Consider the following 22,420-nt stretch of genomic DNA (forward strand, 5'->3'; position numbering starts at 1 on the left):
GGTAGCTGCTGCAGCGGCGGGATCCTCTGAAGGTGGGCCGGAGGGCGGGCGCCGCCACTGACTGCCGCGGCGATGGCCCAGTGTGTACAGTCCGTGCAGGAGCTCATCCCGGACTCCTTCGTTCCCTGTGTCGCCGCGCTGTGCAGCGACGAAGCCGAGCGGCTTACTCGTCTCAACCACCTGAGCTTCGCGGAACTGCTTAAGCCCTTCTCGCGCCTCACTTCCGAGGGTAGGTGGTGTCCTCCCTGATTCTCTGGGCCACAGCACGTCCGAGGCCGGGAGAAGGAAGTTGGGGGCAGACAGGGGAGAGAAAGGCGGTGTTTACGTCCTGTATCGGCGGAGTGGCGTCTGGGGCCGCGGCCCCGCGGTGCCCCGGTGGCGGCTGGAGGAGGGCCCTTGAGTGGGGTTGTCAAGAGCGCAGTACCCCTCGCTTTCCTTCCCTCTCGAATAAGCCGGGTCGTTAAGTAATTAAGGAAAAACATGAGCCCCGGAGGTCGTTGAGATTATTCTCATCGGTCATGGGGAAGGATTTACGCAGTTGCAAAGCAACTATGGTAGAAGCTGCCTTTGAAAGTGGCTGTTCGAAGAGTAAGAAAGATCTGTCATCTCATCCCGAGTGTTAAACTGGACTTTCGGAGTTATCTTGCATATTACAAGTGATGTAGGATCTGTGAATAGATCATGGGTGAGAGTTATCACTGCCCAAACTTCTGTTTGGTTACTTTACTTTTTTCTTTGAACAATTTAAACATTTTCTTAGGTATACAGTATTTCTCCTAACCTCAAAAAAGTTTCACCTTTGATAGGTGAAAAAGGGTACATAAATGAGAACCATTTGCCTGAGTGTTGAGGAAGGAAAGGCACATTGTAGTTAATGTAATATAGATATTTGAAGTTGACTAGATTAATAGGGACAGAAAAGTCCTAAAATTTGTTTTTTCAGATAGGCATTTAATCATAGGAAGAAATATCTTCTCATTGAGATGTCGCCTGTTTTCTCCAGTTTTAGATACTTTATTAAGGAAAAAGAGGTGGGTTAGACCGTACTTGGATTTTTATTACTGCAAGTATATTCCACGTGTGGTTTAAACAATGTCTTGCAAACAGAAGATGGCAAAAAGTAATGAAAGGACCCGGACCCATGCATGATAAACCTTTGTCAAACGAGTAGTGACGTTTATTTGGTTATAGTGACATCTCCCTAAAAAGACAGCAAAGTTCCGTACTCTAAATTCATGTATTTTCATGCTACTGGTGTTCTTTATAATAGCTCCATTACGAATTAACTTTTTGTATTTAATAAGAGAGGGAGCTGTCCAAAAACACATTTAGGAACTCTTGGATTTTCTCCAGCCTGTTATGGAGTCATTAGTCTCAGTTCCTCTGATTCTGTACTAAGACAACAAGAACAAAATGCCCTGTATTCTTAAATTCTTAAAAGACACAAACGCTGGAGGGTCAGTTTGACTTGGTGCTTTTTCCCGTTTTGTTAATTAAAAGTAATGCAAATACTGTACTTGATACCTGTTTTATGTAGCTTATCTCTTTTAGTCCTCATTGAATCCTATTATTCATACCACTCTAAATTTGAAGACACCGAAGCATTAGAAATGTTAACTTGTCTACAGTGTTACACCTGGGAAAGATTTTAATTAAAGCAGGCAGTGTGACTCAAGACATTGTGTTCTTAGTCATCAAATTGTCTTACCACCTCACAGTGCCTATGTTTAGAATCACTTTTACTAGAGAACAGTGCTGTCCAATAGGAACACTCTGAGGGGCTAGGGATGTAACTCAGTGGTAGAGCACCTGCCTAACATGTGAGAAGCCCTAGCTGGTCTCAATCCTCAACACCAGAAAAGACAAGAGAACGTTTAAGAAGCCATATTAAAAAGTAAAAAAAAAAAGCAAAAGGACCCCCCCCCATTTTTTTACTGGAGTTTGAACAATATGCCTAGGCCTTTTAAAACATTTTAAATTTTTTTTGGTACCAGGGATCGAACTCAGGACCTTGTGCTTGCAAGGCAGGCAATGGAACCACTGAGCTAAATCCCTGCCCCAACCTTTTAAATTTTGAGGCAGGGTCTTGCTGAGTTGCCCAGGCTTTTTTGTTGTTATTGTTTTGTTTTGTTTTCTTTTTTCTTTTGGTGCTGGGTTTTGGTCTCAGGGGCTCATGTGCTAAGCAAAGTCTCCCGCTGAGCTACACCCCCAGCCTAGGTGAGATTAGTTTTAATAATATATCCAATTTAACCTAGTCAGTATAAAAGTCATGGGATATTTTTGCATACTTTATTATTGTTAGGTTTTGAAAGTTGCTCTATTTTACACTTTACATTTCAACTTGGAGTAGACACATTTGAGGTGCCCAGTAAACCACGTGGGACTGGTACCTTTTGTATTGGAGATGTAGTACAAGTCAGTATCATTACATTTCTGATTTCTTTCTCCAGACTGGGAAAGATTTATAGGATTATAATGAGTTGGATGCTAATGATAAGTAGAGAGGTGGTAGAAAGGAGAAGGGCATTCATTCCCTATTGAGGAAGGAGGGATGAAGGAAGGGCAGAAAGTGTAGATAGTGTTGAATGGTTAGTAAACAGTGGGAAAATGGTCCCTGCTTGTGTACAGAATAGTAAGGGAAGGCCTTGACTCTAGAAACGGGATTTTTGAATTTTGTTTTTAGTGAAAGTAGGTTTCTTGAGCAGGACTATGAAATTTTGGGAGATTAATTAGCTGTGTATAAGGATAGATAAGGAGTTGATATAAATTTTAATGTTTAAGATGGCTAAGATATGAACTATATCTGAGGGATGGTATCTGAGATTTAGTGAATTTTTTCTGTAGCTTAGTTTTTGCTGGTAAATACATTTTGGGATTCTTTGCTACATGTTCCATGTTGCTTTTTTTCTCACTTGTGGAGATTCCTCAAAGATAGCTTTTCTTTATGTAGTAAGGCCTGAGAATATCACCTCAGGCAATGTAATTTAGGAATATAACTGGAACCAGGTAAAATATTGGAGCGGGTAAATTTTTTGCTAGATTCCTTCTCTGGCCTGAAAGTATGCTATTATTTAGGGTAAAAATCTGCTTTTTGACTGCTGAGCTCAAGTACTACTGTATTGTGAAATACAGTGCCAGGTATTTTCGGAGACTTGTTTTTAGGTTTCAGAAGAAAAGCACTTGGTTTAATGCTATACCAAAGAGAGGGTTGTTAGAAGAAATTTGGGTACTATTCATTTGTCCCATTAAAAGAGAGTTTAGGCCTGATATATTAGACAGTGGAGAGCCATTTTAGCTTCATTAGACACATTTAAAAAAACAAATGGAGTATGCGTCATATTATAGTAGAAAGTGGTTATAAGTCAGGCATGATGGCACATACCTGTAATCCCAGCCCTCCAGAGGCTGAGGCAGGAGGATCACAAATTAGAGACTATCCTTAGCTGTATAACAAGTTCAACGCCATCCTCCATTACATAGTTGAGAACCTGTGTCAAAAACACCAAAGGAAAACAGTGATTATTAAATATAGTCTTGATGTATGAGATTTACAGTCATTGTTCAACACACATTTCATGATCCGAATACTTACCTTATTTCCTGAGGTACTGGGGGATCTAACCAGGGCCCAGGCAAGCACTCATCATTGAGCTGCATCCCCAGTCCCTCATACTTCGTGAAGAATCTCCACTGCATCTATTTCAGAGAGTAGCTGTGTTTGCATTAACTGACCAGGCCTCACTGCTTTTGCATAGTGATAGTTTTTGTTTGTTTGTTTGTTTTGAGACAGGGTCTCACTATGTAATTGAGACTGACCTGGAACTCACTATGTAGCTCAGGCTGGTCTCAACTCATAGCAATCCTCCTGCCTCAGCCTCCCCAGTGCTGGGATTACAGGTATGTGCCACCACACCCGATAGTTTTTGATAATTCTTTTTTTGGTAGTGGGGATCAAACTCAGGGACTTTGTACTTGCAGGGCAGGCTGCAGAACCACTGACCTAAATCCCCGGCAATTGATAATTCTAAACAGTTCAGCATATAATTTAGACATTTTATAAGTTTCAAGAAAATTTCATTTAGTAACTTTTGAAATATGCATTTCTTTTTTATTTTTTTGATTTCTTGAGACAAGATCTTGCTTTATAGTTCAAGTTGGCCTTGAACTCACTTAAGTAGCCCTGGCTGGCCTCAAACTTGGCAGCCATCTTCTGCATCAGCCTTCCCAGTGCTGGGATTACAGGTGTGTGACACCAAGCCTGGCTCCCATTTTTACATTATTTAAAAATAATGGCTGTGGTGGTGCATAACTATAATCCTAGCTCTCCGGAGAGTGAAGCTCGATTCCCTAGCCTGTCCCCCACCCCTCACCCCCTGCACTGGGGATTGAACTCAGGACCTTGTACTTCTAAGGCCAGCACGGCACCCCACTGAGCTAAATCCCCGGCCCTCAGCCTGGGTTTACTAAAACCCTGTCTCAAAACAAGAATAATTATGGACCAACTTTAAGGAGAATACTTGTATAAAATATTCCTAAAGATATAGAAATGCACAATCTAAGTGTGTACATAGTTATCTGTGTCCATACCATTTTGAGCGCATCTGATCTCATCTAAGTACTTACATAGTGCTGTTGGGGTTTTTGTTTGTTTCTCTTTTACAGATAACCTGGGAATTTTAATTAGGGAGAGAGGCCTGTCTGTGTTTATTTAAATTAGAAAACAGCAATTACTGAACAATGCCAGCATCTAGGAAACATTGAGATCTCTACTCCTAGAAATACCATTAACCTGGCATATTTGCTTTCTTTTCCCTTAAGAAGCAAACATTGTAGATGAGGTTGAAATCTTTCTTCCTTTCCTTGACCTCATTTCATCCTTCTGTAATCATAGGTAATTACTGTGAGTAAAATTTGCATATATACAATGTATATATACTTTTTCATATCATACATAATACTTAAAAATTTTAGAGTCTTAGCTGGGTGTGGTGGTTCATGCCTTAATCCCAGCATTTGGGAGGTAGAGGCAGGAGGATTGCTGAGAGTTCTAGGCCAGCCTGAACTACAAGGTGAGACCCTGTCTCAAAAAAAAAATTTTTTTTTTTTTTTTAGTTTTTTTCAATTAAAAATTTTAGAAATCAACTGAGAGAACACAAAAAATTTTGTTTTTCTTTTTTTCTTTGTTTGTTTTTTGTTTTTTTGAGACAGAGTCTCTGTGTTGCTCAGGCTGTTCTCAAACTTGTGGCAATCTTCCTGCCTCAGCCTTTTGAGTGCTGGGGTTATAGGCATGTGCCACCATGCCTGGCAAGAAATTTAGAAAGGTAATCTTTTTTTTGTAACTACTGAAAATGTAGTTAAGTTTGAATTGAAAAAGCTTTTTATTTGGGATTTCACAGTTTCCATTGAGAAAAAAAAATGTATTTAAAAAAATGAGTGGTTTACCACTTTGTTGTGGGTTTTTTTGTTTATTTTGGTGATAGGATGTGGCTATATATTCCAGGATGGCCTTGAAGTCACTATGTAGCCCAAGCTGGCCTTGAATTCAGTTTTTGTGCCTCAGCCTTCTGGGCACTATGCCTAGTGGCCACTTTTTATTTCAGCGATGCAGTTGAAATAGATGATACACTTTTTGCTGCTCATACTGCCTCCATCACTTAATGTCAGGCATGGTGCTTTGCACTTACCATCTGACCCAGATTCTTAAAATACAATAACTCTGTGAAGTAAGCATTAATCACATGTAACACATGAGGAATTTGAAGCACAGAAAACACAGAAGTGCAGAATAACACAGTTAATAAGTGATGACTTGGAATTTAAACTGAGACGTGACTCTAGAAGCTGGGTCCTTGATCATTATAGTGGATTACTTCAAATATTACTTTGGAGTCTAATCTTTCTGGTTATACAAAAAATAAATAAATAAATAAGTAAATAAAGCTTGCATTTTCTACTATGGACCTTGGGCACTATGCTGCAATCACTGCAGAACCTCCTATTGCCTGTCCTGAAGCCATGACCCACTGTTTATAAATCTCACAAACTGAGACGAGAGCGGTAGCAGGTAGAGATGAAGGCTATTGGTATGGGAAAGGGGATCTGGGCATTGCCTCTTTTAAAAAAAAAGAAATTAGTACCTGTTTGAAGTACATGTTTACATTCATGGTGGGATATACATAACACATCTGAATTCTTTTTATGTCACCTTTCCTTCCCCATGCTGTCCTCCCAGAAGATTTATTTTATAGACTAGTTTTAGGTTCACAGCACGACTGAGCAGAAAGTAGAGTTCCCACACACCTCTTACCCACACATGCCCAGCCTCCCTCCCCTATTATCAGCATCCCGTATCCGAATGGTAAGTGATTTTATGGTGGTGAAACAGAGGGTGAGAATGCCAGCAGACTAGGGAAAGAATAAGGAGGCTCTGTGTGGTGTTTAATTTCCCTTTCCTTCCCTTTACTGTGTTCAGTGTTGATATCACAAACCTCACTTTGCCAGGACCAGCCCTAGTGTGAGGTGAGAACTAGCCATTTAGTATGGGTGGAAGTTGATTTCTGGCATTTCTAAACATAGGACGAAAGAAAGGACATAGACTGGGGAAACTGGAAAGAGTACCACCACGAGAGGAAGAAATCTAGTCTGTCTCACCCTTGGTACACAAGGGAATGTTGTAAGTTATGTTCTTGGGGGGTGTTCACTTGGAATTCCTGGTTTCTGATTTGAACATGCTTTTTATTTAAGGCCCACTTTGCTTTCAATTTGGTTTATTGTGCATTGCCTAGAATTAATTTTGGTTTATTATGTATGCATTGATAGTATTAATTTCAGGTTTTCTCTCCTTTTCTTTAAAGTTCATATGAGAGATCCTAATAATCAGCTTCACGTAATTAAAAACTTGAAGATAGCAGTGAGCAACATTGTCACACAACCACCTCAGCCTGGAGCCATTCGAAAGCTGCTGAATGATGTTGTTTCTGGCAGTCAGCCTGCAGAAGGATTAGTAGCTAATGTGATTACAGCAGGAGATTATGACCTTAACATCAGTGGTATGTAACAACAAGGGTTATTATGTTTTTAAACAAACATTTATTTTGTTAGAAAAAGTAATTTTGTGATTTGGAGACCATTCTACAAATCTTTAAGTGTTTACATAGTTGTAGAACAATGTTGAAAAACAACCTTGAGGAATTTTGGCTTTTTATTCTGATATCTAAAGTAATCCCTAAAATACAAGTACAATAAATATTTGTTCATTGAAAAAACAGGCAACAAACAGCATTTTTTGTGACATTAGTAATACTGAATTAAATGAAAATATTAAGTTTGCTTTTAATCTTGCTTGGTGTTAAGTGGAAGTATAAATACATGATTTATAAGTGTGTATAAATACATGATTTTCAAGTGTTTCATAATTTGATTTGAAAGGTAAATGTTTTCATAAGACAGATAAGTGAAATAATGTATTAATGTGTAGAGTCAGTTATTATTTAATGTGATTCTTTTCCAATATTACAAAGTCTTATTTATGAAAGGACATGAGATAAATTTTTACCAGGAGCAGATTAAAAGTACATCATCAAATTAGGATCTTTTACAACCCTATAAAATAGGGCCAGTGAAATGCTTTAATACTTTTTAATGGTCTAAAGATTTTCTGAAACGTGCACAGTGAATGTAAGTGGCATATTATAGTCATAAAGTTAGTTGGTTGCCCTTATAGAGTTAGAAATATTTGTAGAATTACTGTGTTAAAATGTTTTCTTCCTTCCTTTCTTTTTTCCTCCCTCCCTCCCTCCTTCCTTCCTTGCCATTTTGGTGATTGAACCCAGGGGCTCAGGCACGCTAGGCAAGCACTATGCAGTTAAGCTGTTCTAGCCCTTTATTTTTATTTTTTTATACTGGGGATTAAACTTAGGACCTTGCGCTCGCCAGGCAGACAAGGTGCTTCTGAGCTACATCCCTGGCCCTATTTTATTTTATGTTATTTTTTGGGTTTTTTTGACACAAAAATCTTGCTGTGTAGTTTAGACTGGCCTTGAACTCACTATATAGCCTAGGCTGCCGTGGAACATAGAGAGGGATTACTTATCATACATGAAAAATAAAATAATTTTTTATACTGCACATATTTTCCTGTTCTCCGAAGCTCCTTCTCTTCCTCCTCCTCTTCTGACTCTTCTCCCCTTTCCTTTCCTTTTTTCTGTTTTTTGAGACGTGCTCTTGCTATATAGTTCAGGCTGCCCTTGAGCCCTCCATGTAGTCCAAGTGGTAGCTAGGATTACAGACATGCACCATCTCACCCAGCCTGCCCTTGTTCTTTCCTTTAAAAATTTAATCAGCATTATATATGCATATAGACATAATGCTAAACAGATTTGCACATAATGTAAAAAACAGTGATTTGTTTCTTGCTCTCTGCCCTACCAATGCCCTTAGAGTTTTTCTTTGGTATTGTGCATGTTCTTAGTAATATTTTTATGTTGCTATCTATGGCTTATTCAGTTTTTTAATTTAATTTTATTTTATTTTTTTTGAGACAGGGTCTCACTATGTACTTGAGACTGACCTGGAAATCACTGTATAGCCCAGGCTGGTCTTTAACTCACAGGATCCTCCTGCCTCAGCCTCCTGAGTGCTGGGATTACAGGCGTGTGCCACCACGCCCAGCTTTGTTTTCTTTTTTTGAGACAGGGTCTCACTATGTAGTTGAGACTGACCTGGAACTCACTGTGTAGCCCAGGCTGGTCTTGAACTCACAGTATCCTCCTGCCTCATCCTCCCGAGTGCTGGGATTACAGGTGTGTGCCACCACGCCCGGCTCACCCCCCTTTCTTTATCCTTCTCCTAAATGTAGTTTGCATAATTTCAGTATTCGCTGTTTATAGTATCATGACTGAGTATTTTGTTCACTTTACTGCAGAGGTTGTTAGTGGGCTTTCTTGAAAGTGTATTTTGCGAAGTTAGTAATTTTCTTTTTTAAAACATCCTGCCAGGTGTGCTGGTGCACATCTGTAATCAAAGCACTTGGGAGGCTGAGGCAGGAAGATCACAAGTTCGAGGCCATCCGAGGCTACATAGTGAATTTAAGCTAGCCTGAACTACATAGTGAGTCCCTCTTTCAAAAAGAAAAACAAAGGAAAAACTCATCTTGCTCACAGGTTTTTGTACTATCACTTTGTAATCTCTCAAAGGTCCTGGTTAAGATTTTCACTTTGACATATTATCAAATATGTCATTTATGAAGATCTCCTTCCAAAAGTCTTTTCTTTTTCTCTTCCATACATTTTCGGTGGGGATGATGATATTCACCAATGTGGTGAAAATTGCTTGAGGGGCAAGATTTTTAGATGTTATACTAGTTTGTGGTTCTCCAAAATGTCTGATCCTGTTATTTAAAACTTTGGGAGCGAGGGTGTAGTGCAAAGGTAGATCATGAGTTTAGCATGTGCAAAATCCTGGGTTCAATTTCCAGCAAGGCGGAAAGGTTGGGGAATAGAGTGGTTAGGAAAAAGTCTAAAACTCCAGTTGGCGGAAGATAATGCAAAAAAATGGAGAAATACTGTTCTGCTCCATCTTGGTCTGGTTACTCTCCAGTTTCTCTGAGGATTTCCTTTTCCTTCCCTTCTGTTTCTCCCTAGTTTTTCACTCTTATCTTTTTGTTGTTGTTGTTTTGTTGTGTGTGTGTGTGTGTGTTTTTTGAGACAGGGTCTTGCTTTGTAGTTCAGGCTGGCCTTGAACTCATTATGTAGCCTGGGGTAAGTTGTTGTTTTGTTTTGTGTGTGTGTGTGTGTGTGTGTGTGTGTGTGTGTGTGTGTGTTTTGAGACAGGGTCTTGCTTTGTAGTTCAGGCTGGCCTTGAACTCATTATGTAGCCTGGGGTAGCCTTGAACTGTCAGAAATCCTCCTGCCTCTGCCTCTTGAGTGCTGGTGTCACAGGGGTGTGCTACCAACCCTGACTCGCTCATACTTTTGTTTTGTGTGTGTGTGTGTGTGTGTGTGTGTGTGTGTGTGTGTGTGTTTTGAGACAGGGTCTTGCTTTGTAGTTCAGGCTGGCCTTGAACTCATTATGTAGCCTGGGGTAGCCTTGAACTGTCAGAAATCCTCCTGCCTCTGCCTCTTGAGTGCTGGTGTCACAGGGGTGTGCTACCAACCCTGACTCGCTCATACTTTCTTTTGGCTCACTTCCTTGATTTGGTGAAGGGAATATCTGTAGTAGCTTCCTAAGAAAGGTGCATGGGAGGTAAACTTTTGAAAAGTAAATGTTGGAAAATGTTCTTATTTTGTATAGTTGACTTGTGGCTTGACCATACATTATCAGATAGAATCTGTTTCCTTCAGAATTGAGCCACTTTCTTCTAGCTTTTAGTATTGCTCTTAAGAAGCTGGAAGCTGTTATGATATGTATGCCTTCTATCCCTTCAATTTTTAGAAGCTCTTTATATCCCTGCTGTTTCAGAATTTCATGTTGGGTCTGTTCTGACTCCTTTTTTAGTCATTATGTTAAGCAGCTCCTTTTGACAATCTGGTCATGCATACTCTTCAGTATTTTCTTGAGTTCTTTATTAATTTCTTCCCAGTTTTCCTGTTCTTTGTGGAATGAATGTTATTTGGATGTAGAACTTCTTGATGGACCTTTAATATTACCTTTTTTCTAATATTATCTATTTCTGCTGTTAGTTTATTGCTGGGACAAGTTATCTGATGCCCACAACTTAAAAGAGAAGGGGTTTATTTGTCTCAAGGTTTCAGAGAATTCAGTTCATGGTCATCTGACACCAAGGCACGAACGCCATGGCAAGAGGGCGTGGTAGGACAAAGCTGCTTAGTTCATAGTGGACAAGAAGCAGAGTAGGGAAATAGTTCCAGAGAAGAAAGGGGCAGGGACCAGATATAGTCCCCACGGTCACACCTCCATAGCTCGCCTAGAAGAGCCTAGAAGTGTGCTTTACTGATCTGCTAAGCATGTCTTAATCCACTCAAACTGGTAATCACGATGCTGTTTTCTCTCTGTCTCCCTGTCTTTTCTCTCTCTTTTTCTCCTTCCTCTTCCTCTTCCTCCTCCTCCTCCTCTTCTTCTTCTTCCTCTCTCTCTGTCTCTCCCTCCCTCCCTCCTCTTTTGACAGGGATGTAGTTGAGGCTGGACTTGAACAGGCTGGTCTCAAACTCCTGGTGTGATCCTCCTGCCTCAGCCTCCCAGGTTCTGAGATTACAGGCCCAGCTCTGTTATGTAACTTCTGGACAATAGTCTTGACTTTGTCTTCTGACTCTTGCTGAAATTTTAGGCCCTGTCTCAAATGAATAAATAAATGGAATGGAATAGAATAGAATTTTAATGTTTGCAGTTTTTTTTCTAAAGGATTTCTTTGTTTTCTGAATTTTCAGATTTTGTTTCATGCTATTCTTATTTCATGTTGTTGTTCTGCATACCTCTTTCTTGTCTGTCTGTCTGTCTGTCTGGTCTGTCTGTCTGGTCTGTCTTTGTCAGTGCCGGGGATGAAAGTCAGGGCTTTGAGTGTGCCAGGCAACAAGTGCTCTGCCACTGTGCTACATTCTCAGCCTTAAATTTTCTTGTATTCTATGCTTTTTCTCGCATAATATTTTTTAGTTTCCTTGTTTTAGTCTCTTTTTCATGTTGGATACTTTCCTCAAATGTCTGGTAAAAGCTCTTAGCATTATTTTCAAATTAAGCTATTAAAGTCTTGATTGGGCATAAGAAAGGCTGATCAGTTAATGGGCTCCTTTACTTGGCAGTGAGGCTGTGAATAGACCTGAGGGTTTGCTAGTTTTTATTGCTTACTGTTCTTTTCTTTGAAACCATTTCATTTCTTCAGAGAAAGATTCTCAAACCTGTTTTCTTTTCTGATTGTGCACCAGGGACCTTATTTGTTTTTAGATATTCTATTAAAGTAATTTAGTAGGAGCCGGGCATGGTGGCACATGCCTGTAATCCCAGCACTCGGGAGGCTGAGGCAGGAGGATTGCTGTGAGTTCGAGACCAGCCTGGGCTACACATTGAGTTCCAGGTCAGTCTCAACTACATAGTGAGACCTTGTCTCAAAAAACAAAACAAAACAAAAAAACCAAAAACAACAACAGCAACAACAAGAAAACTGGTGGCTACACACCTGTAATCCCCGTTACTGAGGCGACTAAAGCAGAAAGATCACAAGATCGAAGTCACTCTAGCAACTTAGTGAGACTGTCTTAAAATCAAGAAGGCTGGGGAAGGAGTTCAGTGGTAGAGTGCCCCTGGTTTTGTTCCACATCCCCCTCATTAAATAAATAAAAGGAAAAACTTAAAAAAGTAGGTGGGGCACTACTGTGGCTGAGTGCATTAGTCAGATATGAAAAGAAAACTGTGTCTTCAGCTTCTTTCCTGATATTTTCAAGCACCTCCTTTGGGCTTTATTAATTGTGATGCTCAGGATTCAGCCAGAGCCCTAGACATGCTAATCACACACACTGTACCACTGAGCAGCTACACATCCAGCCCTCTTCTTATTTTTGTGGCCTTGAAAGCTAGGAGTAGGAATGAGGAAGTATTTAATTATCTTGAATCAAATTCCATTATAGTAGAATAAAACTCTTTGGACTGTATTAAAAAGGCAATCCATTTTAACAAGGTATTATATATCCAGAAATATTTTTCTGATTTTTAGCATTAATATGTCAACATACTTTACATCCATTCTGTTTAAGAAGTAGGTGTTAGATATTTACCTCCTAAGCCTAGTTTAACAGTGCCATATTTTCTTCATCAGATCGGTCAATTAAAGCTAGTGTTCCTTGGTACAGTAATTGGAAAGACACATTGATGGAATTGAAAGAATCCTCGTTATACACAGGTATTTCTTATGGTGGTCTCGGTTTTGCAGATTGTCCTCTCTTTACTTCTTCTCTATTATCTCTTTCCCCACTCAGCTGATACTTTCTCATATTCTTCCCAATTAACCTGTAATTTTTCTAAAATAAATATAGTCTGGTGATGGTCAACCTTTGTTATCTTTCTTACCATCTGTTGTCTATTATGTTCACTCTTGATTTAGAGGCATTGTCCTTGACTAGTAGTTTGGGCTGCATCTTATTTTGATAAGGAAAATCATACTATACTTCCTTACCAAGGCAAAGTAGATTCTACGTAGAGAAACTTCAGTGGGTTAACCTCATTGCTGGTTCAATTCCAAATAAAGAACATGTACTGCTGGGTATGGAGGCGCATGTCTATAGTCCCAGCACTTGGGAGGCACAAGCAGGAGGATTGCTGCAAGTTTGAGGCCAGTCTGGCTACATAGTGAGTTCAGGGCCAGCCTAAACTACCAAGTGAGACCCTATTTAAAAAAAAACAACAAAAACTTAGAGATAAAAAGGGGTGTGAGTGAAGTACTGAATTTGTCCCAACATGGATGCAAGAGAAATTTTGAGACTTGTTCCCAAGTGTTAAACTCTTGTGTTACCATGAAGAGTTTTTAAGGGTACCCCCTACTTTCTATAAAAATGTCACTTGAAAAAGGAAAAAAAAAAAAAGAACAGAAGGATGCCCATGGTATATTGGCATTTAACAAAATAAAGGACAAAAGAATCAGCGTTTTTATGTTCACAGTACCTCTAGGAAAGATTTGAATGAGGAAGACATGAACTCCAAAATGACCTGTCTGAGGATTAAAACCAATTTTTGCCAAATACAGTTGAAGTTTTTCCTTTTCTCTTCATATCCTTAATTGAGTACCAGAATATGTAAAGTTATTATTTCAGTCTAAGGAATTAGATATGTGATGTGTGTTTTTCTTTTTTTATTATTGATTCCTGTCGTTCAGAAGTCAAAACTATAAAACAAATGTAGTGATCTAGTCTCTGCTATGTTCCTTTCCTTTTCATACCTCCTCTCTTTCTTCTTTTCTTCCCTTATATTGTACTATGTTTTTGATTGTTCATCTGTTTTGCAGTGCTGAGGATCAAGCCCAGGGCTTCATGTATGCTAAGCAGCACTTTACCCTGAGTGGCATCCCCACCCCAAACATAGTAGATTTATTCATCTATAATTTCTCTGTGAAAACATAAAATACATGCGTGGCTCTTCATGGTTTTTCTTCGTTATTTTACTCAAACACCCATACTTTTTTACTGTTGCTTATGGGTGCCTAGTGTACTTCTGTTTGTTTTTTGAGACAGGGTCTCACTATGCAGCCCAGGCTAGCCTTGAACTCATGGCAATCTTCCTGTCTCTGCCTCCTCTGTGCTGGGATTACAGGCATGCGCAACCATAACTGGCCCTAGTGTACTTTTTAATCCATGTACTATTAAAGTTCATACAGCTGGCCTCCTCCTGATGACATGAGAATTTTCTAGTATTTTCTTATTATAGTGCTACAAAGAGTAGTTGTTTTAGGTCCCAAGTTCGATCCCTGGTACCAAAAAAAAAAAAAAAAAAGGCTGTTTTCAGAGCTCTGGACCCCCACTGCAATACAAACCCTTTCTTATATGTCTACAGTTTTATCTCTTATTTGATAAGTTTAGAAGAAGTGAAGTAAAAAGATACATAGAAAAATGATCATAATAGCTACAAGTGCATAGTCATTTCTTCATGTCTGTGGAGCTATCATCTTAACCAAAAATCTTTTATCTCTTCTCTTGCCATTAATTCTAAATGAAAATATGTAATGTTGACTGATTTGGTGGGGAGAATATATGTTACTGGTTGGTGAGAAAATTGGTTTCCTATTGTAACAGATACTAATCTCTATTCATTCTTCAATTTTTGCAAATTTTCATATAGACTGTGGTATTTCTGGGAACAGTTTTTCTTTTATAGCAGTGAACCTGAAATTTTTGCAGTAATAGGCCTCCTACTCAGGCTACAATGTATGGCTCATTGTCATAAGACATTTATTTAAATTTAAAGATTTTGAAAAAATGGAAATAAAGTTTTTGCAAATAGGGAAGGGAGGAGGGGATGAAGGGAGGGCAGGAAGGAGTAAGGAGAAAAAATGAGAACCAAGACCTGTCATTTAAAGGTACAAGTTCCCAATGATGAATGTAACTGTACTGTATACCTAAAATGTACCAATAAACTCAATGAGAAAAAAAAAGATATTGTATATTTGGAACCAGGTTAGATATGCTATTTGGTCAAGATGCGTGGCTTTTTTTCTTCTACTTTCCAGGCACTTAATTTATTATTATGATATAAGGAGAAAATAAATTTGTTTGCTGTGTTTTCAGCATAATCAGCACAAATGGCTAGGAATATTGTGGTTATTTATTTACTTATTTTTTATTTTTTTGATGCAGGGTCTTGCTGTGTAGTTCAGACTGGCCTTGAACTCAAGGTGATCCCCCTACCTCTCAGCCTCCCAAGTGCTGGGATTATGGACATGTGCCACCATGTCCAGCTGTGGTGTTCTTTTAGTAGAACTGATTTAGGTGATCCACTTATATCTAGTGAAATCAAGTTTTTAGTTTATATGATAAAAGAATAAAGTGTTTAGACTGAAAGAGAGTTGACATTCTAAGAATCACATACACATACAAAAAGAGAAAGCAGACTTAATCTGTATGTGACTAAGGTAAGTATTCTCTGAAATTCCCTTTGAAGGTCTTTGTTACTGTCATTCTCCATTGTAGAATTTGTCAACTAAACCAGTATTGAGGTGTTGAGCCAGATAATTGTTTGTGGGGTGCTGTCCTGTGCACTGCGAGGTATTTTGCATTTCCCTCGAGGCTGGTAGGCATCCTCTTGCCCCCAGCTGTGACAACCATTTGCTTCCTGGGTGTTAAAAATGAACCTGGGGCCGGGGATTTAGCTCAGTGGTGCTACCACCTGCCTCACAAGTGCAAGGACCCGAGTTCGATCCCAGGTACCAAAAAAAAAAAAAAAGATGAACCTGGGTTGAGAAACAATGTTCCACAGTGCTATCATGTGTGAAAAGGGAGCAAAACTTTAGTTGTAAAGCATTTTTATTCCCATAGGTAGTAGTTAAAGTATTAATTGGTGAGCTGTGGAAACATTGTACTATAACTCCGTTTTATTTTTGCAAATATGCATATACCATGTATATTTGTGTGAATGGTTTAAAAATATCTATGTCATATAGATCTTAAGGCATGAGAAAATGCTTATTTACTATTAGAAATTAGCTTTCACACCTTTTAGAAATGTGGAATTGAAATTTTATCTATGCTTATTTAATTAGAAATTAGCTTTCACACCTTTTAGAAATGTGGAATTGAAATTTTATCTGTTGTAAGCTGATTCTATCCAGGAATCACAACTTTTATAATGTTGTTACTTTTAGCTACTACTCCATGGTTTGAGTCTTACAGAGAGACCTTTCTTCAGTCGATGCCGGCATCAGATCATGAATTTCTGAACCACTATTTAGCATGTATCCTTTACCTTTAAGTTCACTTAAAATCAAACACTGTATTGAAATAGGTAAATGAAGGCAGAAGTGTTGAGAGGCTATATATAGATAATGGGGAAACAATACATTTTGTGTTTGCATTGAAAATCTATGAAATCAGATTATTTTTAGCTGAGAAAATACCACTTTAAAATTTATCTTAATAGGATATTACCTTAATAAAATGATTTACAAGGTATGTTGGTAGCATCATCTAGTGAAGCTGAACCTATGGAACAGTTCTCAAGGTTGTCACAAGAGCAGCATCGAATTCAGCACAACAGTGATTATTCCTACCCCAAGTGGTTTATACCAAATACACTTAAATATTATGTACTGCTACATGATGTGAGTGCAGGAGATGAACAGAGGTAAGACATATGTTTTTTACTTTTTTTTTTTCTTATTTAGTGCAACATTAATTTGGGTATGGCTTATTAAAAGTTTCGATTTATTTTTTATCCAAGAAAATAAAAGTTGATAACAATGTGAATTTACGACTAACGCACTTAGTTTTGTCTTTTACTTTGGAGTTGCATTCAGGAGCCAGGTAATTTAATGTTAGGTTTCATATGCTAACCCAGACTTTTCAGTGTGTGTCTTACACAGTCTGTTTTAGTTACTTTTCTCATTGCTAAGACAAAATACCAAACACCCACAGTTTGAGGAGGAAAGGTTTATTTAACTCACACTTTGTTGAAGTTTCAGTCCATAGTCAGCTAGCTCCAAGGCAGGGTGGCCTGGCAGAGGGGAATTGCAGCGGAGAAACAGTTCTTGGTGGCAGAAGGCAGCAAAGCACTAAGCAGCAGCAGAAGCAGCAGGGTGACAGTCCTCTTTCTGTCCTTTATATTCTGTCCAGGCAATACACCCTTTGGGTAGGTAGCACTCACACCCAGAATGAGCCTTCCCTTTATCCACACCAGAACTGTGCCAAACCAATCAGTGGACTGATTTAGTAATTATACACCCTTAATCCCAGCATCATGTACTTTAGATCCAGCCGCCCCTGAAAAGCCTCACCTAGGACCGAATGAGGCTTTGGGGGGATATCTAGATGCAAGCCCTAACAGTCTTTGTACAAAAGCATTTGCCAGTGTACACTACACTTACAGGTGTTAGTTATTTCTTCCTTTATATAAAATTATTTCTCACTTTTCTTTCCTGGTTTTCCCTCTTAGCTTTTCACTGCCTGGTGGTTGCTTAGATGCAGTTTTTCACTATCTATTCTGTTGTCACTTAATATTTTTAGCTTTGGTGTTCTTCACAGTTTCAAAAAGTACAGAAATTGCTTTCTTATGTACCCTTTGGTATTTGTTATTAGTGACTTGGAGTAGTCTTTATCTTTGGGATTCATAAATGAGTTGTCTTTAAAAGAAGTTCTTCAAAAGTAAGATATTAAAAGCAACTTTATTACATCTTTGGAGTTTATTTTGGCATTTGTTTCAAGGTGTGAATCAAATTAATATTTTGTACCACACTGTTACTCACCGGTATCATTTAGGATAATTCTTTCTTGGCCGGGTCCTGAACTCAAAGATCACTTATTTCGTGGGTGTGGGGATTGAACCCAGGATCTTGTGCATGCTAAGCAAATGCTGTACCACTGAACTCTGTCCCCAGACACTAACCATCATCTTTTTAATAAATTAATGAAACCAAAGAATTAATACGAATATTTCTTCAGGGTTTTTGAAATGTTTGTAGTGTGCTGTATAGTATACTGTGTAGGTAGAAATAATTTGGCTATTATCTTGTATCTTGTAGTTGAATGGTTGTAATAAGGATATTTTAGTAGTAATTCAAGTATTAGATCAGCGGATCTTGTATTCAGCCGTATCTTGGGAAAGTGAGCAGGACTTTACTGTACTTGAATTTGTGTATACATACACATTTCTGTCTGAACTTACGTAAATTTTCTGTAACTTTTTTTTCCCCTCACTATACTAACAAGGAAATACAATTCTTTTACTAACCTACTTTTAGGGTAAAATACAATTGAGTTGGTTGCTAGGCTTTTTATTTGTATAGTATAAGCATTTGCCTTTGAATACATGTTCAGATTTTCTCCCCTGCCAGAGAGCTAATTGACTGAACAAATACCCATTTTAACCCATTGATTAACCCTAGGGACCAAAATTTCACTTTCTGTAGTTTGTGCTGTTTACTTCTTAGGCTGTATTATCATTTGAATTATCTACCACCAACTAGCATATTTAGCTTTACTTTTTTTGAGACAAGGTCTTGCTATGTAGTTCAGACTGGCGTTGAACTCACTATGTAGCCCAGACTGGCCTCAAAGTCTTGGTGATCCACCTGCCTTAGCCTCCCAAGTGCTGGAATTATAGGCGTGAAGCACCACGCTCAGCTGATGTTTAGCTTCTTAAGGTTTAGAAATCAAAATGTTTTTTGCTGTAGCTGAGAAATAGTTCATAGCTTCAGCTACTGTAAAGTTTGTGAGAAAATCAGGATGGATTTTATGTAATAAATGCTGCTTTTCTTCCTTTGAACTTTTTCCTGATTTTTAAGTCTTTTGGTAGTGTAATTTGCTGTTTTATTATTTTTGTTTATCAATAAATGTTGTCTAAGAATTTCCCAGTTTTATTACCTCAGGACTAGTTTCTCACATTTGAGGTAAATTGTACCATTGGTGGCGAACCTATAGTGTGTGCAGCAGCAGGCTGTATCTCTGAAAGCTCTGAAAGTTTTGCCATCCCTGATATACACATTTATTAGAGCTGCTCTTGGGAACTGACAGTGCACATTAGCGCATGGAAAGCTCAGAGATGGTCTGTGCTATAGAGAAACTTGTTTTCTTAGTTTTCCAAACTATTTTGACCACTAGAATTTTCCATCTGAATAGTGGCTCAGGAATATCTTGCATAATTTTATTCTATGGAACATACTCTGGTAACTGTTTTAAAGTGATTTTCATTTCAATTTTTTAATCTATTAATTTTCTCTTTGCCTTTTTTGGGTATTAAGATCTATTGTCTTAAGATCTGCTTTCAGGTTACTACAAGATTTTTTTCCATTTTTTAAATTTTAGAGCTGAATCAATTTATGAAGAAATGAAACAAAAATATGGAACTCAGGGTTGCTATTTACTTAAAATTAATTCTCGAACGTCAAATCGAGCATCAGATGAACAGATACCAGATCCTTGGAGTCAGTATCTCCAGAAAAATAGTATTCAAAACCAGGTATATGTAAAAAACAACAATGAAGCAAACCTCAAAAGTTGTATTCTAGTGTTATGACATGGTAGTGTTCACTGTAGAATTTTTTGTCTTGATTTAGCTAGTAAAATTGTTAATATTTATTGTGCAGTCTGGCTAATTTTGATCATAATTTTTGTCTTGATTTAGCTAGTAAAATTGTTAATATTTATTGTGCAGTCTGGCTAATTTTGATCTCAGCTGTGAGCTCTTAAATCGGTGTTTCAAAAGCTGTTCTCTACCAGCTACAACTCTTTTCAGGTGTATAATAAAGTTAAAATGCTCTTTTTCTTAAAATGTAAAATCACACAATTAGAATTAAATTAGGTTCACTTGTAGAGAATTTTTAACCTGTCCACTTAATTCATTATGAAAGCTTACCGTCGTGCTTTGTTTCCCATGTGCTCTGGGGTTGCATTCCTACATTCTCAACATGCTGTTCTCATGGCCACCTTTGGAGCTCATACTTTTTAGGTGGGTGGGCTTTTCCACCTATCTTCTTTTGTTTTTCTTTGCTCTTAATTTTTAAGACGTGTTATTTCTTCCTTGCTGTTAATCTAGAGTTCTAGACTAATGTTAATTATTGTTTTCTTGGCTGAAATGGGTAGGTGTAAGGTTTTACCTTTTATAATTGTATGCCACTTACTGGTAGTCAAATGCCAAGTTTCTTTGCTTAGTTTGATAATCAAGAGTTGTGTTTTTTATTTAGAAGAACAATTTAAGTGGAAATACATTTTGTATAAGTGAACTACCATATGTACTCTTTATGTGATAATATTTTTAAAAAATAGTAATTATAGTGTTTGTTAAATTATTGGTCTTCTAATATAAATATTTAAAAATCGATTTGCCTTATTTTTCTGTTAGATGGAATTTGTGATCTAGACACAGTGCTATCCTAATATTTTACTCACTTGAATAGTGAAATGATTGATAACGTTCTTTAAGGTTTATTAGGGAAAAATCTTTAGTCAAGGAACAACCAGTTGGATATGAAAAAGCTTTTTTTTTTTTTTTTTTAATGGTATTTCAGGGCCCCACTCAGAGTGAAAGTGATACTGAAAAATTCAGTTTAGAGTTTAGCCATCTGAAATTGTAAGGGGGAATATAAATCAGCTTATGTAGTTTTAAAACTTTTACTAGTACCCAGAGGTATCAAAGATTCTGTAATTTAGAATCCTAAAAAAACCTAGGGTTGGAGGTATAATTTAAAGGTTTTCAAACCTAATCTTTGATTTAATAATTTTCTTTAAGTTTATGAATGATGTCATCTACTGGTGATACTTGCTCTCTCCTTAAATGATTCAACGTTTTTTTGTTTGTTTGTTTGGCAGTACTGGGAATTGAACCCAGGGCCTTAAGCATGTTAGGCAAGTGCTCTATAACTGAACTTCATCTCCAGTTCTTTTTAAAACATTTTGTTTTGAAACAGAGTCTTAAGTTGTTGCCTGGACTGGTTTCAGACTGGGGAACCCTTGTACTTCAGCCTCCTAAGTAGCTGGGATTAACTCATTTTATTTCTGAACATCTGAGATAATCAAACCCACTTTTTCTCTCTTTTCTTGTACATCTAAAGGTCCCTTATGGAGACCTTATCAGTTCTCCATTAAGAACTGATCAAATATTGATGACTAACTCCCTTTTTATTTTTTCAAGCTAAATATATACTATATAGTTTCCTTAAAGTGTCACTCAGAATAATAGTTCATATTTATTAGACTCATGGAATTATGTAGTTTAAGTTTTCTTTGTGATGGAGAAACCAGGGCTTTTGTATAAACACTGCATTAGATATTAAAAAAAAAAAAAAAAAAAAAAAACTTCACTGTATTCAGAATTCACCCCAGCCATCTAGCATTGTGTCCCTGACCTACCACATTCTATACTCTTTCCTTTCTTTCCCCCATGCTTGACTCTAATAGGCCACCTATCTTGCTATTATTCTTTAAGTTTCATAGGTGTGTATATATAATATATGTATGTGTGTATATATGCCTGTATGACTGTGTATGTCCATATATGCCTATGTATACATAATTACATATAGACTGGTAAACTGAAATAGAGATCATTTTAGTTTAAACAATTAGAGTAGTAGATTATTGTGGAAAGGAATTTAAGAATATAAGAAGTGTGGGTTGCATAGAATAAGGTACATGAAAGAAGTTAGTAATTTAGAGGACTGGAAGAAGAGCATCATTGTAGAAAATAAATGAAGCCAATAGTTAACATAGCAATCATAGTTGCTGATGAATTTGGTGGTTAAATATAATTGCTAATGCTTTCTTATTTTACTTTGATAGGAATCATGTGAAGATGGCCCTTGTACTATAACTTCAAATAAGAATTATGATAGTAACTTGCTTTCATTGGATGGATTAGATAACGAAGTCAAAGGTCTTGATATACTTTCTCTAAGTTCTCTTGATTAAAAATATATTTTGTTTAGCCCTTTGTTTCTATTTTCTTCATTCTATTCTCTGTCTTTTTCTTTTCCCTTCCTTCTCTTCCTCTTCCCCGCTCCCTTGTTTCTCTTCATGGGAAAGGAAAGCAGGATTGAAGAGAGGGGCGGGAATGGGAAAAAAAGAATTGAGATGTGTTGTGTACAGGTACAAATTCCCAGTGATGAATGTGATCAATATGTATAACAAGTATGTACTAATAAAAATATATAAATTGTTGTGCAAGCATGTTAACCTTATGTTAAAAGTTGGGGACATTTTCACAACAAAAAGATGAGAGCAAGTTAAGATCTTACCAAGTCCTTTGAGTTTGATTTTTTTTGATATTTAAAATTTTATGA

The 22,420-nt window shown here is 37.6% G+C and overlaps 1 protein-coding gene across 8 annotated transcripts in view; it reads left to right on the top strand.

Annotated features, from left to right (window-relative positions):
• The first annotated feature begins 6 nt into the window (after positions 1-6).
• Positions 7-22,420, top strand: part of Trappc8 (trafficking protein particle complex 8) — an 81,758-nt gene continuing 59,344 nt past the window's right edge. For 4 of the 8 annotated variants that reach the window (XM_010641480.3, XM_010641482.3, XM_010641483.3 and 1 more), the window contains exons 1-7: positions 7-229; positions 6,855-7,049; positions 12,764-12,847; positions 16,295-16,384; positions 16,599-16,773; positions 19,449-19,602; positions 21,921-22,014. In XM_010641480.3, coding sequence (XP_010639782.1) covers positions 73-229; positions 6,855-7,049; positions 12,764-12,847; positions 16,295-16,384; positions 16,599-16,773; positions 19,449-19,602; positions 21,921-22,014 — 949 coding nt within the window. In that variant the 5' untranslated portion in view covers positions 7-72. Of the gene's footprint in view, positions 230-6,576; positions 6,674-6,854; positions 7,050-12,763; positions 12,848-16,294; positions 16,385-16,598; positions 16,774-19,448; positions 19,603-21,920; positions 22,015-22,420 lie in introns of all 8 variants that reach the window. The other 4 variants (XM_010641484.3, XM_010641485.3, XM_010641486.3 and 1 more) reach the window with 2 other exon arrangements.

The sequence above is a fragment of the Fukomys damarensis genome, unplaced genomic scaffold, assembly GCF_012274545.1.
Source record: "Fukomys damarensis isolate Sample0158 unplaced genomic scaffold, DMR_v1.0_HiC HiC_scaffold_30, whole genome shotgun sequence".
NCBI lineage: Eukaryota > Metazoa > Chordata > Mammalia > Rodentia > Bathyergidae > Fukomys > Fukomys damarensis.